The 17,336-nt window shown below is 38.5% G+C and overlaps 1 protein-coding gene across 1 annotated transcript; it reads right to left on the reverse strand.

The window, feature by feature from the left end:
* Window positions 1-1,334: 1,334 nt before the first annotated feature.
* On the reverse strand, window positions 1,335-11,243 carry LOC129777776 (chitinase-like protein Idgf4). The gene is made up of 3 exons (XM_055784260.1): window positions 11,048-11,243; window positions 10,119-10,851; window positions 1,335-1,884 (listed from the first exon to the last, which is right to left on the reverse strand). The coding sequence occupies exons 1-3, from the start codon at window positions 11,160-11,162 to the stop codon at window positions 1,410-1,412; spliced, it is 1,323 nt and encodes a 440-aa protein (XP_055640235.1). The 5' UTR covers window positions 11,163-11,243; the 3' UTR covers window positions 1,335-1,409.
* Between the last annotated feature and the right edge of the window lie 6,093 nt (window positions 11,244-17,336).

Consider the following 17,336-nt stretch of genomic DNA (forward strand, 5'->3'; position numbering starts at 1 on the left):
CCAGCCATGCTCAGCCTCTGATAAAATGGATGTCGATTCAGATCTCTCTTGGTTTCATTCAACTCAGATTGGCTGAACTTTCTGAATGATCGGAGGGAAATCAATAACATATTTCCATCCATCGCCGGAAATTCCTTTGTGTGCCATTATGTTCACGCACGAAAGCCATTACGAAAGCCTTCGCTTTCAATCGCATCCATCATTACTTTACCCTCCCTCAACTCATTGCAACACCTTCAGTTTCCCTCCAGCCAAGACCAATAATCCTTTTCGGCTTGGCTTAACTCAAAACTGTAGTGGGAAATGACACAAGGTTTCTCTTTCCGCCCCAATTCACACACACAGCCTCGTCAGCGAATTCACACATCACCTGTAGCCACGTAAGCGCTTTTTCCCCGGGAACGGAAAATGGAAAAGAATGAGTTCGAGAATTTCTTCTCCTACACACTGGGAATGTGTATCATTTTGTTGGCATTTTCTCAAGCATTGATTTGACAGCATGGCGTAGGTGGCATAGCGAAGAGGATTTTTAATACAAACTCAGCTTCTCGAACTTCTGTGCGTGGCAGGGTGTTTTACGTCAGCCGAAGTTGGAAGTTCGAAGGCAACGGGGATCAACTGTGGATAGCAGGATGAGACAGCACATAAGTTTTCCCACGAGCAATCGCTTCGTGCCAATTCGCCCGGAACATGACCCCAATCATTGGGGAGGCGGATGGTTCCCACTTATTTTGCAAACATTGCTACGGTCCCTTCGGTTCGCTTATTTTTCATAAATGTGTAGCCATCGGCCCAAATGAAATGATGGGAAAGAAAATGAAAGAAAATAAATTACGTTTTCATTTCTCTGATTGAGTTGCCCGCGGCCGGTTAAAACAACTTATGTCACCAGATGGAAAGCTGCACTCAGATCCCGGCCATTCTCAGGTCTACCTCTGCTTGATGGTATCGATTTTCCTGGCGAAAGAGGATTTTATCGATTTGAGAACATGCCAGCAGTGTAGACCACAGGATGGTAATCAACCGTAATAAAAGATGCCACATAAATTGTAGAGTGTAGCTATGAAAGTCCGAGATATTCGATCCGATGAAAGTGTCCCCCAGATGGATCAGTGCTGTGCTGAGTTAATAAACAGAACCGGAGTATGGGTGGGGAAACACAGGTTTGTGTCAGCACGTTTTATTACTCAAAAGGGTCCCGCTAGGCTGCCTGTATTTTATTCAACTTGTTTTATCGTCTTCGACCCGAGTCCATTGAATGAATATTCAGCTATCCACCAGACTGTAAGGGAGATATTGACCGAGAGTTTTTATGTATATTTTATCAAACCAAATTTATTTTCTATACGAATATATTTGATTTCTCATAGCTTTTATACCCTCAATAGCACATGGTTGGTTACAATACGTTACAGTCTATACTTGGCAGCTCTGAGGATAGGGAACTTATCACCCGTGCAACTGCCACGGAAATCATCGTTGCTCAGATCGAATAGAGAAATTCCACCCAATCCCTTGGCTTTCACATAGGCGGCCTTGTTTCCGGCGGTATCCGGATCCTCGTACGACAGCCAGATGCCGTGTTCACCATTCTCGTCCGGAATCCGGAAGGCGTACGAACCGAACCGCTTCGTTGGATCGCCGATTTTCCTCAACGGATACTCGGCTCCCTTCCCGTTGGCGTTGCCAGGATTGGGCAGTTTAGCACACACTTCGGCCCAGCTGTAGCGTCCGGGAATACCGGTGTACGGTCCGGGAGGAGACGGTCCATCGGTACGAATTGGTGGCACTCCCGTAATACCAGAATCATCGGCCAGCTTCCAGCCGCGACCGAACGTGGGGATGCCAACCACCAGTTTCGAGGAGGGGGCACCACCAGTTAACCTGAATAGTCGAATAGAAAATAAATTTAAACCAATGCAATAAACATTTGAGGGAATGATTTTTGTGTGTTGGGTGATTAGAAAATAGATTCAATTAACTGCAGGTTTACATCGATTTATGATTTGAACAAAAAATATTGAGTAGGGTAAAATGCATACTACATCCCCACAGATTAGTTGAAAAAAGTTCTGAATTCAGTGTCAGCAAAACCGTACAAGCAGTGCATTGATAGTTCCAAACCAATGTTTTTGTTTTGCCTTTCGAAATTATTAGCACAAATGGCAGAGTTTATACTTGTGATTGGTTTTTTGTACTAAATTCGATTGGATTGATTTTATGTTTGTTAGCCGCTCCTAATGCACTGTTGTTATCGATAGTAGTTATAACATGACTACGAACGGAAATCCATGTCGTATTGCAGATATAAATTCACAGATTCAATTTAAAAAAGAAATTTGTCTTTGAGGTTATACAAAATAAAACCCTCCACGTGTTGAGGTATATTTGATATTTGAGTTATTCCATTTCACGGCTTATTCCAGGAAAATCGATTTCATTGGGACTGTTGAAGACTATTATCTGTCGGAAGGTGCCGAATTTCTGATTTCGAATTTCTGGTACTTGTTCCATATTTTTATGTATATTCAAAATTCTAATGATTTATATTTTACAATCAAAATTTGGCATAGGATACCACATTGAATTGTCAGAATAGAATTTGTAATTCAAATCTAAGTAGATAAAACTAGTTGTTGTACCATGTAAATTTCAATCCCAGGTACCATATTTACCTACAGATTACATACAGATTTGTGATTTTAAATCGAACAAATTACTCAAAATCAAAACATAGGTTCTGGCTACAACATACAAATACAAGTTACTAGAGCTACTGATGACAGATTTCTGATTTCATATCCCAAATTGAAGGCCTGGGTGGACGGATTCCTGATTTCACAAACATAACTAATTTTCAGATTTCAGATTTAATTAGAAATTCAATTTCCGCATACAGCTATTTTAAACTCACATTTCAGGTCGAATATTCCAGACCTTCAATCTTCAATCAAACAAGTTTTAAGGTGTTTTTAGTTTCCAGAACAAGATACGGATTATGGTTTAGTCTAGATTTATATTTCCAATTTTAAATTATATTTTTTGTTCCGAATTTTGATTTTATTTTGATCGATTTTGAAGATCCTGCATCTGTTTCTATAGATGTAATCTGGAGCATCTTGGTTGGCAATGAGGAATGAAATGAATAAAATTCCAGACGTGTATTGCGGATTTAGGCTCGGATTTAGGTAAGAAATGTAAGAAATGTAATGTAACAAACTATCGAACAATTGAAAAATCTCAACCCCTATCCTAACGGAAGTACCCTCTTCTGATTGGTCGAAATTGACGACACATGTGCCAGTTCCTTAACAGAGACATCAAAACCAAGCTTCCTGGGGGAAATCGACATTGCAAATATATGAAAGTAGGGGAACTTTTGTTCCTACCGAAATGTGTTCCCTAACAGAGACATCTAAACCAAGCTTCCTGGGGGAAATCGACATTGCAAATATATGCAAGTCGGGGGCAATTTTATATTGCAAGTAAGGTGAGTGATACCATTAATTCTAGCAAATAAAATTTAAATTTGGAACATTAATGTTGGTTGCTCCGTGAAATTTGTATAGCGAAAAATTTAGCACAATTGTAAGTGTAAAATTGACTGTTTACCATCATTCTATCATCATCACTCGGTAAAGACTGGTGGAGTGAACAAACAATAACGAACAATCAAACAAAACGACCCTTTTCAGGACCACCAAATCCTTATGTAATGTAATGTAATTTTTCAAACATATCCAAAATCAACAGATAGCCTAACGTAATCCTACGTCAACTATGCGATCGTGTCTCGGACACAACCCTCCTGTGACTTTTTTTGTTTAACTCCAGATAATTAATGATAGACTTTAGAGTTCATATGCAGTTTTCATTCCAGATCCTAGAGTACAGATTCAATGTTTTAGGTCAGCTCCAGATTTCACTTTCATACTAATACTATATTCAGGTGTCAGGGTTCATATACAGATCATAGATTCAAGTTTTCCAGATTCTGATTTTGGATATAGCTCTATACATCTATACATCGATAGGAGGGAAAAAATTCTGTGTATTTTTTATTCGATCTTTTCTAATGGAAATTCAAACAATTTCCTATGTTTCCTTTTTTGAACATTTTTTTTCAAATATTTATTTAGAAATTTCTTTGAAAATAAATAGAGATAAAACTTTGGTTCTCTGGATCGGTAATGAAAACGGAAACGGAAAAAGAAATGGATACATTCAACTCATTTTCCGTATAAGTCAATAATATAGTTTTTCCATTGGAAATACAAAACGGCGTCGAAAGGCTAGAATAAAGTGTGGAGGGAAAACGTTACCATACAACCAAACTGTCAACGTAATGACACCTCTCATTTGACACTACCCAAAATTCGATAGGTAACAGTTCGGCTGAAAATTTTATAAGGTAACACAGTAAAACTATTTTTGTTTTGCAAAATCCATTTTTATCATTCAACGTAATTGCCTTCGAGGGCGATGCAGCGATAATAGCGATCTTGAAACTTTTCGATACCATTGTCGGTCGTAAATGTCTTGCCAGCGAGCATCTCTTCAAGTCTGCGAACAGAAAATAGTCGCTGGTGGCCAGAGCTGGAGAATACGATGAATGCGGAAGCAATTCGAAGTCCAACTCATGCAATTTTGCCATCGTTTTCATTAATTTGTGATTGTTCCATTTTTTCACAATAACAAAAGTTGCTGTCGGAATAGGACTATCTTCCCCTAAACCTGCTAGATTTTGGATTTGTTCAGATTTTTTTTTAGAATCTGTAAATCACATTCGATACCAAATTACACATTGTACATTTACGTCTTTGTATTTCATAAAGCTATTTTTTCATTCCAGATTACGTACACATTCTTCTGATTTCGTATTTAATTTCAAATTTCAATGTTCATATTTCGTTGGGGAAAAAGAAATTCCGTATATTGTCAATATATGGCAACACTTAAAAATATCTTGTGTTATACTTATCGCACCGGGTCAACCAATACGGCTATTTAAAGACGACAATCTGTGCTGCAAGTGTCGTTTTGACAGTGTTGTGATTGTCTTTTTTAGTCTCAAGTTATAGCGTGTCAAAGATGGAGTCCACCAAGCAGGGAATTCGCCATATTTTACGTTTTTTTTTACTACCTGCAAGGTAAAACTGCAACGAAGGGGACCGAAAAAATTCGTGAAGTTTATGGACCCGATACTGTAACGATTCGCACAGCACAGCGTTGGTTTGATCGATTTCGTTCTAGTGTAGTGGCTGTCAAAGATACACCCCGTACTGGTAGGCCAATCGTCGTGGAAACCGATAAAATCGTTGAAATCATCCAAGTAGACCGTCATGTGAGCACTCGCTCGATTGGTCAGGAACTGGGTATAGACCATAAAACCGTTTGGAACCATTTGCAGAAGATTAGATTCCAAAAAAAGCTGGATGTATGGGTGCCACACGAATTGACGCAAAAAAATCTTTTAGGCCGGATCAACGCCTGCGATGCACTGCTGAAACGGAACGAACTCGACCCATTTTTGAAGAAGATGGTGTCTGGTGAAGAGAAATGGATCACGTACGACAACCTAAAGCGAAAAAAGTCGTGGTCGAAGCGCGGTGAGCCGGTCCAAACCTTCGCCAAGCCCGGATTGACGGCCAGGAAGGTTTTGCTGTGTGTTTGGTGGGATTGGAAGGGAATCATCCACTATGAGCTGCTCAACTATGGTTTGGAGCAGGCGATTGACCAGAAGCGGCCAGAGTTCGATCAAGAGTTTTATTTAGAAAAGTTTTTTTTCGGTAGCCTTTATTCACTGAAAGCAAATATAGGTAAGAAAAATCCTCAATGAGAAGTAACTGCATGGTTCAAATATTCATATTTTTCTTCTAGTTCAAAGAATAGACAAATTATTCTATAAGTTTAAAATGAGGTGAGGAAAAACTAAATTCAGAATCCGAACTATTTAATTTCAAGTTTTAGTGAAGTTTGGGAGCATTCCATTCCTGGAAAAGGTAGTTTCGCTACCCTGTGGCGTTTAAATAAGTAAGAAGGTATGAGTTAAATGTCATTTATAGATGAATAGCTCATTTTAATTTTTACAATTGTTTTCTAGCTAGAAATTCTTCATTTTCTTCAAATTCTCCGAATTTCTTCATGGTACCCAAACTATCCTCAGTTGAATATGACTTTGCCGAGCCCTGGTAACGAGTAATGTGTGGAGGACGGTGTCAAACCAAAATGTCGCTATTGTCACTTCTTGATGTCAACGTCGAACGGATCGACCGGTAATATGAAACGGCACTTAAAAGGAAAGCATTCATCCGTATCCTTCGAGCGAAGTACGGTGATGGGAACCATTACTTCATCCTGTGGTGGTAAGGAAGCAAGCGCAGCAGACGAAAGCGCAGGTGTTTCGGATAGTCATCAGCAGAATGGAAATACATCTAGCTTCGGTGCATGTGACATCGATCAGACTTCCTGTGCGCGCGCTTTATTTTCGAGAGACGAGTATGGATTCTCTCTTTCTCACAACCCTTCCATGTGCAAGCGATGATATCGGGCTTTAGCACGCGAGCTTAGGATTGGGTCTTTCTCTTTTCTTTCGTAAAATATTGAGATGTTTTCAGACTTCCTGTGCGCACGCAACTATATTTCGAGAGACGAGTATTGATTTTCTCCTCCTCACAACCCCTTCATGAGCAAGCGATGAGACCGGGCTTTAGCACAAGAGCCAGGGTTCGGCTCCTTCTCTTCTCTCTCGTAAAATATTGAGATGTGGTCAAGAATACTTCGTTGCACCTCAATATGAGTGATGCACATGTGTTGGTGCTCGCGAGACTTTCTCGTGTGCCTGCCTCAAAATGACATTTGGTGCTGTGGGGGGGAAGTTGTGCTTCTGGTGTTAAAATTTAAAAAAATATGACACGTAGAACAATTAGTGATGAAGAACTGTTTCACATAAATATCGCTGCTAAAGTCATCCAATCAATTTATTCATTTGTTGCACACAGCTCGCAATGATTGTGTGAGATATGAGGCTGAATAGGGCAAAGCACATTGTCTCTTCTACGTGCTGTGCGAGATCTCAGAAGACCTAACCAAATTTCACTTTGAGGCAGGTACACGAGAACGTCTCGCGAGCACTAATGCGCGAGCATCTCTTTGTGTACACAACACATGTGCATCGTTCGCATCGAAACGCGACGAGGCATTTCCTGAACACATCACAAAATTTTACGTAAGAGAAGAGACAGAGCCAATCCCAAATTTGCGTGCTAAAGCCCAGTCTCATCGCTTACACATGGAAGGGCTGTGAGGAAGAGAAAATCGATACTTGTCTCTCGGAATTTCAGCGCGCACAGGAAGTCTTCTCGCTCGGCTGCCTTCTACCTCGCTCATTTGTTGCAGACAGCTCCCAATGACTTTGTGAGATGCGAGACTGGATAACGCAAAGCACACTCTCTTTTGCGTGCTGTGCGAGATTTCGGAAAGTCTAACATCGATAGAGACGTTCGCTTCTGGAAGTAATTTAGTTACTTTGTGCTCGATGCCCCAGACTTTGCAAACTTTATCGATGACTAAGTTTTTCGACGTCCACCGCCCAATATTTGTGGGGGTTTATAAAGCAAAACATCGCACTGGCTTGCGCTAGTACCGAATCATGTATTTTGCAACACATCCTCCACAGCTCTACCAGCTCTATAACGCACAAAATAAGCGGCCTTATCTGTCATCGTCTCGACTACCTCGACATTGGTTGAAACACCAAGCATTCGATATTCGTCCGTCTACGAGGTAAGTCCTTCATATGTGCTTCGGGGCGATTCTCTTTTGCCATAACATAATGGATTCCACAATATCTATCCTTAAAAACAAATCTCTAGACTTGCAGCTGTTGAAGAAGATATGCATAGAGTATCATCCGTTGTCATTCTGTTTCGTAGAAGATGTTGAATTTAAAGAACTTGTTCGCATGCTTTGTCCGTCATATACCCTACGCGGGCAGAAACGGTTGCAAATTTAAAACTTGGACAGGCATCAAGCCTACTTCGTATAATGAGGTTTTAATAAAAGTTAAAGAAGACTTACAACATAAGATCGCGGTTAGCTTGACAAGTAATGGATGAACCAACAGAAATAACACAAATTTCTATGCTTTATCGGCCCATTCCATAGATCGAAATGGTGCCTTAAGATCTTACCTACTTGAATGATCCGTGATCGAGGAAAAACATACCAGTGAAAATATTGCTATGTGGATGAAAAACGTTTTGAAAGCATTTATCGTTGACTTTAACATAACCGCTATTGTTACGGATAACGCTTCAAATATGAAGACCGCAGTTATGTTCTTGAATGTTCGAAACTTCAACTGATATGCTCATCCACTAAATTTAATTGTTCAGAACGCCATAGAGAAATCAAGGCGATGATTGAAAAAGTAAAACTCATCGTGCAATACTTTTAAAAAATCTCATCTGCCCATCTCTAGTTCAGTCCAAGGATCTCCATTGACTGATTAACAGGCTCTTTAGCAAAAATATCAATCAATAAAGTTCGGAAGCAACAAATCTTTCCGTTACTTTTTTCGAGAGCGTGTTTAGTAAAGCCGTTCAAGCTCTCGAAGATAAAAAATCGAAAACAGGTATGCCTCCTCTGCTGTAGAAAAATAGTGCCGTTCCTTATACCAGATACCCAGTGTTGCCACATTTTAATCTGTACCAGAGGGATTAAAAATCTTTCTCATCTGTACTTTTTCGTTTACTTTTTGACGAGAATCTGTACTCTGTACCGTACATAATCTGTACCAAAAATAACGAAAAAATCTGTACCTTTCCAGATAAATCTGTAAGTGTGGCAACACTGCTGATATCTCTCGCTGTAATTTTTAATCGCTCACTCCAGGACAAAATATTCCCTAAAGCATGGAAAACCATATTTTCGTAAGTTAGTGTTGTGTCACCAAATATCGTGGTGTTTCAATACTCTGCAGTTTCAGTAGAGTGTTCGAAAAACTGGTTCACACTAGGATTGGGCGATCTCGGATCGATTCTTATAGGATCGATCTTTTCCATTCCGATTTCCGATTTTTTGGATCGATCTTTTGTACTCGAGAAAATCGAGAAAATCGATTTTTATGCTTTCGAATTTTTTTATCTCATCAAAGATCACCTAACATTTTTTTTGAACATAATGTCAACATTTGAATCGCTTCTTCTACGATTTACTTCTGTACAAATGCTAACAGAGATAGAACTAGCGGCAACTACTGAGGGACTGACATTAATTACAGGCGAAGGGCTGTTTTCCAGAGCTGGCGCCAAAATCAAGAATCGGCTTCGATCAAATGACAGATAACGGTTTTCTGAGCGGTCGTTGAATTTCTGATAATGTTTTTTCAATTAATTTATTTAATAAAACGACTGTCTGACGGCACAAGATGAAGGCCCTGTAGATGTGGCCTTCATGCTGAGGAACAAGACAAAATGCTTTTGATGTTTGTTTAGAAATATGAAATTTGTATTCTCTGTTTTAAGAAAAGACGAGATTTATACAGAATAAGCAGATAAATCGGAAAAAAGCTTTTAGTTTTTCAAAGATCGATTCGGCAAAGATCGATTCTTTGCTATCGATTAAATCACTGAATCGATCCCTACACCGTTTAGAAAATCGATTCGACAAGATCGATCTTTTTATAAAGATCGCCCCATCCTAGTTCACACATTGGTTTCATTTCTTGAAACCACCTTCTACAATATCATATTTCATGTGCTGTGCGCCACCAGCAATATCACGTGTGTTGGGATCTTAATAAATAAATAAATAGATAGACCTTCTGCAGCGCAGTAATTAAATTGACCCACCGCATCTACTATCTACGATCTACGTTCTTGGAACAACGCGTCCTCTGAACTGCAAGAACTCTGTAAACTGAAAACATTGTCGGTCATGGAATTATTTCAGTTACAATCTACAAATTTGCAATGATATTCCCGAGGTATTCAAAACTTCATCCATAACTGTAAAAACCGCTCGACACACATTTAATTTCACACATCTCAATGCACAGATAGTTCATAGAAACGTCAATATTCATTAATATTCATTGAGTCCGATTGCTTACTCACCAATACTTGACCTCCGCTTCGATGTTATTTCCTACAACTCGATCGGTGGGCTCATAAATCGGTGCAGTAAAGTCTCCCTCCTTTGGGTTCCGTTCCGGCGTTTGCTGATTGAATGACGCCAGGTGAACGTAGTCAACGCTATCCTTCAACAGCAAAACGTCCATAAAAACGGTCTCATTCACGTGCGGCAGCATAGTCAATCCGATCTGGAACTTTTCGTGCATAAAGGCGGTTTTTAAATCTCGTACCAACGCAATGAATTCCTCCCTGTGTTCGTCGGCTTTCGGATCGAGGATACTATCCCCGGTGAAAAGTTTCTTGAATCCATGCCACAGCTTCCCTGTCCAGCCACGGATTCGCTTCGGCTTCGACTGCGGGAACTGCCAGGCAATATCCAAACCGTCGAATTCGTACGTTTTCAGCAAGGAGTAAACGGAGTTGACGAAAGCCGTGCGACCTTGGCCGGACTCTAGAAGCGTTAAATATTTTTCGAATGGCTTCTCCTCCGTAAGATCCTGATAACCACCAACGCTGAGCAGCACTTTAAGTCCCGGATAGCGCTTCTTCAAGGAGGTAACCTGCCGATATTGTCCTTTGCCCGAGTCCAGATCGAGGGCTTCGTTGAGCGATCGAATTTTATGCGTTTCCGGATTGATACCGGCAAAACCGTACACGAGATGAGTGCAGAAGGGCAGCGCCACCTCAACGTCTGCGACGGTTACTTTACCGAGACCTACGGTTTGATGGAATGAAAAAAATATTACTATCTGAATAAGGTCATTATGTTGATCTTCCAGTAATCTCACGTTGATATAAAGAAACATCAACGTGAAGCGATCAACAAAGAACTTGAAGTCAGCTTGTTCAGTTGAATGAATAAACCGCTTTGATTGTATGATCACAGCGATTCTGGAAGAATTAAGACTTACCTTCCCGCAAGGACGCAGCACCGTCATAATAGCAAAGGACCTTCGGTCCATCGGTGGAGTTGTTTGCATACACAACGGCTGCCAGAAGCAGCAGTCCGGCCAATTTTAACAACATCTGTATTCACTCACTCAAACCCACTTATTAAAACTTACTGTGTCCTGTTCGACGCACTGAGATCAACTGGTGAGCCTTCGGCTCGGGGATGTGCTTTTTATATTTAGATTACCCAAACTTACGGGCTGAGTTCGTAGTAACTCACTCTCCGCTGTTTGTTAACACTCAGTCACGACGGACGATCGCGGATTAAAAAGTCGTTGGAAAATCATACTTGTAGACGAAAATATACAGCGCATTCTCAGAACCTCGTCTAATTCAATTAAAAGCAATCACGATGAACCAGCCTAGAAGCCACTCAATCTTCTTAAATATACTATACAGTAATCATGCTACAGGAGATAACCACACCGTTCCTAAGGAAAAATATTTGTTCGACGCAGATAATGAGTGAATTACTTTGAACTCGATTTTTAGCAAACAATTTAACATAAACAACAAACGGAATAAATCGTGCTCGTGCTGTCCGCCACAATCAATCATACCCGAAACTAGTTCCATTTCGCTGTCAATACAGAAACATGTTTTGTGTGATTAGTTCCCCCCAAATGGGACAACAATAGCTGTGACTCATCGTGGATTTTGGATGCCAATAACCGACACGGTTAACTGGTTTCGAACGGTCGCAGAATATAACATCGCGAACGATTTAGTTTCACCTCGAAGCAAAGACTAGTAATGGAAATTGTTGTTATTCGTCTCCCGGCGAAATGTTATCGAGAAAAGTAGGATTTCACGTATTTGTGAGCTTGAATATTAGATCCAATACCCAATCCATTGAACACTTCCTCATTTCAGAGGAATTAGGTATTGAATCCTGTGTTATCACGCATACATTTTTATCTGGAAAGGTACAATTTTTTTTCGATTTTGTTGGTCGAAACTCTGTGCAGTACAAAATTTCTGGGCTGATAAATTAATAACAAGTGGAGATGGCAATGAAATATAGATATTAAACTATTTCGTAAGAATATATGTTGGACAAAAATAGATCGTCTGAAAAAAGACAGTTCGATCGCATTTTGATGACGTTTGCATTAAAAAAATTGACTTTTTTCGGATGGTGATAAAAAAACCAAGACAGATAACTGAATTTGATAAATTTCCCATGGAAGGTAATTATATTAGCTTACTTTAAAAAAAATTCTACGCCCTTGCGAGCGGTCTTCCGGCATACAACCGGAACATTCACCATGGCGGACGAAAACATGCGGGTAGGCATGTTTTTGGGTTCTTTTTTCGTTTTATTTATCAATTCCTTCTCAGTTTTCGCGAAAAAATTGTTGGAGTAGATGTTACGCTTCAGGTTTGCCCATAAATTCTTATGGTATTTTTGATGAACGACGCAACTTCCGGCAGGCACTTCGTACTCTAAATCTGCCCGTTCACGGCCAGTCCGGAGCTAAAGAAGAGCGGCTTTGAGATCCCCTTTTCGTTGATTGTCAGCCATAGCAGCACCTTCTTGGGGAACTTGGTGTGTGAAATAAATTTCACTTCGGAGCTTACTTCCTTCGTGGGAGAAGTAAAATACGAAGTACCCTGCCAGTCGTTGCCATCCAGGGTGAGATAGATCTCGTCGTCCATCACCACCGCCAGGTTGCGATTCGCCGGGGAAATCTACTTGACCATCTTATCGAGCTGCTGCCGCTGCGTCATTACCTGCAGCTCCGAGACCAGTGAACGAGACTCCCGCTATCTGACATGTATGTCCATGTTCGCCAGGTACTTTTTCACTGTTTGGCCGAATGCACCGACCTCCCGACCAAGCCCACGCAGCGATGTATCCACTTTTCCCTCGTTCTTCCTCTTCAGCATCCTTTGGAGCTTTTTGTCGCGCAGGGTCGTCGGTCTTCCGGAACCGGGCTTCCTACCGATGCTCTGATTGTTGTCCAATAGTGCCAAGATGTTGTAGATGCCGGAACTGGCGTATCCGGTTTCCTCAAAAAGTGCAGCAAGATGTCCATTTTCGATGCGGCGGGGTACCATTCTTTGAAATCGAGGTTGCGTTACGTTCTGTGTATTACTAGGAAATAGGAAATTGCGTTACCCAAGGGGGGGGGGAGGAGGTGGGCGCTAATTGCCACGTTTTGATTTGCCCGATTTACGATTTCCCCAACACAGACTTCAAAATTAATGTGCTTTGCAAATACATGCAAGTTGGGTTGTTTTTGTTCCCACCGAAATGTATTCCTTAACACAGGCCATCAAAGCCAAGGTGCCTAGGGAAATACGCTTTGCAAATAAGTGCGAGCGGTAAGTACTTTTGTAATAGCTTGCCTTTGTGCAGACCGGAACATGTTTCCCTAACACGTACGAATGAACATTCAAGTTTAAAGCCTCTATAGTAAAAAGTAGAAGTTAAAGTTGTTGGTTCATACAAGCCGGGGGTACTTCAGTACCCGCATTTTTTTATTTTGCCCTCCGGAATGTGGTGTCTAACACGGACTACAGAAGCGGGTACGAATACAACCTTTGGTTCGGTTATTTAAGACAGAATTTAAAGATTTGCCTTCATATTCTGCTCACTAAATTTCTACGCAACCGTTTGATGATCAGGCTAAATGTTGTCATCAAATTTACTTGTAACGTAGAACATAATCTATTACAATGCATGAATTGGTGTTGCATGGCATTTGTTCAATTTTTTAAATTACAAAGCAAATGTAATGAATTTAATTGAATTTGAAAAAAAATCATTCAATCAATAAATTAATGAATACAAACAAATGATTACTAAGCCAACGGTAGTTCCACGTCAACCTTGCGGTTATATCGTGAATATAGCCCACCCATTTTTTTATTCAAAGATCAAATTATCTCTCTATTTCATTCTATGACTAAAATTTTGTAGGGCTTGAAGTTTTTAAGTTAATTTTTTTAAGCTCAAAATCACTTAAAATTAAAAAAAAATCAACTCAAAAACTATAAGAACTACATAACTTTGGTTAGACAAATAAATATAGGAAATTGTTAAAGCTTTCATTTAAAAATAGCAAAAACGCGTTTAAAAAAAAATTCAAAAAAACTATTTTGAAAATTAAAATATGTTTTTCTCAAACACATTTTTTTTTAAATTCTGAACGAGAATTGTACGGATATCTCATACAATTACTCTTGGTAATTTTTATGAGAATCTAAAAAAAAACGTTTTTCAGTGTAATTTTATTTATGTATTTTTTACATGAAAATTCAAACAATTTCTCACATTCCATTTTTGACCAAAATTTTTAAGTAAGTAAGAAACCAAATTAAGAAAAAAAACCAAGACCCTTTCCAAAAAGTAGTCTAATTCTTTTTTGGAGATTTCAAGAATGCAAAGTTGCACAAATGATAAATGTCTTCACACCCACAACGTTTTTCTGCAATCTGAGATGGTGTTGAATATTCCTAAGACGAATTGGCGTGAAATTCGTCCATTGAAAATGTGTACGTTATATCAAAGTTTCCCTGTATTATACGAATGCTATACCAGTATTTAAGAGTGCCACATTTTTTGTTATTTTTAAGCTCATTTTATGTTATAATCCAAGATGCAAAAAATGTGGTAAAAATTAGTTTTGGGTGTAGGTTTCAAAAATTTGAGAGTATTTTTTTAATTATTTTTCAATTCACCTTTTCGAGGCTATAAACTTTGAAGATCAGAACTAGAAACAAAGATAGAAAGCGTTTTAGTGGATAACGACAGCGTGAGAAAACACAATTCGTCTATCCCCCGGAATCGAGAGATTACCTTTAAAATTCAAGTTAGTGATTCTACAGATTGCAATTCAAGTTTTTTGAACTCTACTTGGGTCACCAAAAATATCTATATCTAATGAAAGTGATAATTCTTAAAGTTAATTTAATATGATATAACATCCAATCACAGGGGGTCTCCGTAGCCACATTGGTTGCGCGTTCGCTTAGTAAGCGATCGATCGTGAGTTCAAAACTCAGGACCCTCATTGACCATCTTTGTGTTGTTACAGAATAGCTACGTCCACGCAACAATCATCAGCGATGGAGATCGATCCACGGTCGAAATAAGATCGATTCATCCATACCACTGCTCTGCTCTGCAAGACACATCGGGCTGCTGTTCTATAAATAACTCAACAATGATCAATCAACTGTCTCCGCTGTCCGGTGGTCCAACTGGATAATGGAAGAACAGAAAGAATACTCTTACGCCTAAATGGCTACTGTGTGAATGTACCATATGTAATGATATAGAAGGAATACTGGCGAATGGCAACTGTGTAAGGTGCTATAAATATAGATATGATAACAATGTGACATGTACACGATTAAAATTCGGCTCTGTTATAGCTAAAATGCTAATGAGCCTTAAATAAATAAATGGGATAAAAAAAAATCCAATCATTGCATAACAATGTATACCTAATGCTTTATTAAAACGGTTTTAGGAGACCCGCAGGAGTCCTTCTATATATATATATATATATATATATATATATATATATATATATATATATATATATATATATATATATATATATATATATATATATATATATATATATATATATATATATATATATATATATATAGCATTTTAGCTATAATATATATATATAGCATTTTAGCTATAATAGAGCCGAATTTTAATCGTGTACATGTCACATGGTTATCATATCTATAATTAGCACATTATACAGTTGCCGTTCGCCAGTATTCCTTCTATATCATTACATATGGTACATTCACACAGTAGCCATTTAGGCGTAAGAGTATTCTTTCTGTTCTTCCATTATCCAGTTGGACCACCGGACAGCGGAGACAGTTGATTGATCATTGTTGAGTTATTTATAGAACAGCAGCCCGATGTGTCTTGCAGAGCAGAGCAGTGGTATGGATGAATCGATCTTATTTCGACCGTGGATCGATCTCCATCGCTGATGATTGTTGCGTGGACGTAGCTATTCTGTAACAACACAAAGATGGTCAATGAGGGTCCTGAGTTTTGAACTCACGATCGATCGCTTACTAAGCGAACGCGCAACCAATGTGGCTACGGAGACCCCCTGTGATTGGATGTTATATCATATTAAATTAACTTTAAGAATTATCACTTTCATTAGATATAGATATTTTTGGTGACCCAAGTAGAGTTCAAAAAACTTGAATTGCAATCTGTAGAATCACTAACTTGAATTTTAAAGGTAATCTCTCGATTCCGGGGGATAGACTATCTTTGTTTCTAGTTCTGATCTTCAAAGTTTATAGCCTCGAAAAGGTGAATTGAAAAATAATTAAAAAAATACTCTCAAATTTTTGAAACCTACACCCAAAACTAATTTTTACCACATTTTTTGCATCTTGGATTATAACATAAAATGAGCTTAAAAATAACAAAAAATGTGGCACTCTTAAATACTGGTATAGCATTCGTATAATACAGGGAAACTTTGATATAACGTACACATTTTCAATGGACGAATTTCACGCCAATTCGTCTTAGGAATATTCAACACCATCTCAGATTGCAGAAAAACGTTGTGGGTGTGAAGACATTTATCATTTGTGCAACTTTGCATTTTTGAAATCTCCAAAAAAGAATTAGACTACTTTTTGGAAAGGGTCTTGGTTTTTTTTCTTAATTTGGTTTCTTACTTACTTAAAAATTTTGGTCAAAAATGGAATGTGAGAAATTGTTTGAATTTTCATGTAAAAAATACATAAATAAAATTACACTGAAAAACGTTTTTTTTTAGATTCTCATAAAAATTACCAAGAGTAATTGTATGAGATATCCGTACAATTCTCGTTCAGAATTTAAAAAAAAATGTGTTTGAGAAAAACATATTTTAATTTTCAAAATAGTTTTTTTGAATTTTTTTTTAAACGCGTTTTTGCTATTTTTAAATGAAAGCTTTAACAATTTCCTATATTTATTTGTCTAACCAAAGTTATGTAGTTCTTATAGTTTTTGAGTTGATTTTTTTTTAATTTTAAGTGATTTTGAGCTTAAAAAAATTAACTTAAAAACTTCAAGCCCTACAAAATTTTAGTCATAGAATGAAATAGAGAGATAATTTGATCTTTGAATAAAAAAATGGGTGGGCTATATTCACGATATAACCGCAAGGTTGACGTGGAACTACCGTTGGCTTAGTAATCATTTGTTTGTATTCATTAATTTATTGATTGAATGATTTTTTTTTCAAATTCAAT

This window comes from Toxorhynchites rutilus, chromosome 3 (assembly GCF_029784135.1).
Source record: "Toxorhynchites rutilus septentrionalis strain SRP chromosome 3, ASM2978413v1, whole genome shotgun sequence".
Classification (NCBI taxonomy): Eukaryota; Metazoa; Arthropoda; class Insecta; order Diptera; family Culicidae; genus Toxorhynchites; species Toxorhynchites rutilus.

Bases quoted from the DNA above. Each gene is read 5' to 3' on its own strand.
- LOC129777776 (XM_055784260.1), bottom strand. From the start codon at position 11,162: ATGTTGTTAAAATTGGCCGGACTGCTGCTTCTGGCAGCCGTTGTGTAT. The intron at 10,852-11,047 runs GTAAGTCTTAAT...ATCAAACCGTAG, and splicing joins TGCTGCGTCCTTGCGGGAAG to GTCTCGGTAAAGTAACCGTC. The intron at 1,885-10,118 runs GTGAGTAAGCAA...TCGACTATTCAG, and splicing joins GAAGCGGAGGTCAAGTATTG to GTTAACTGGTGGTGCCCCCT.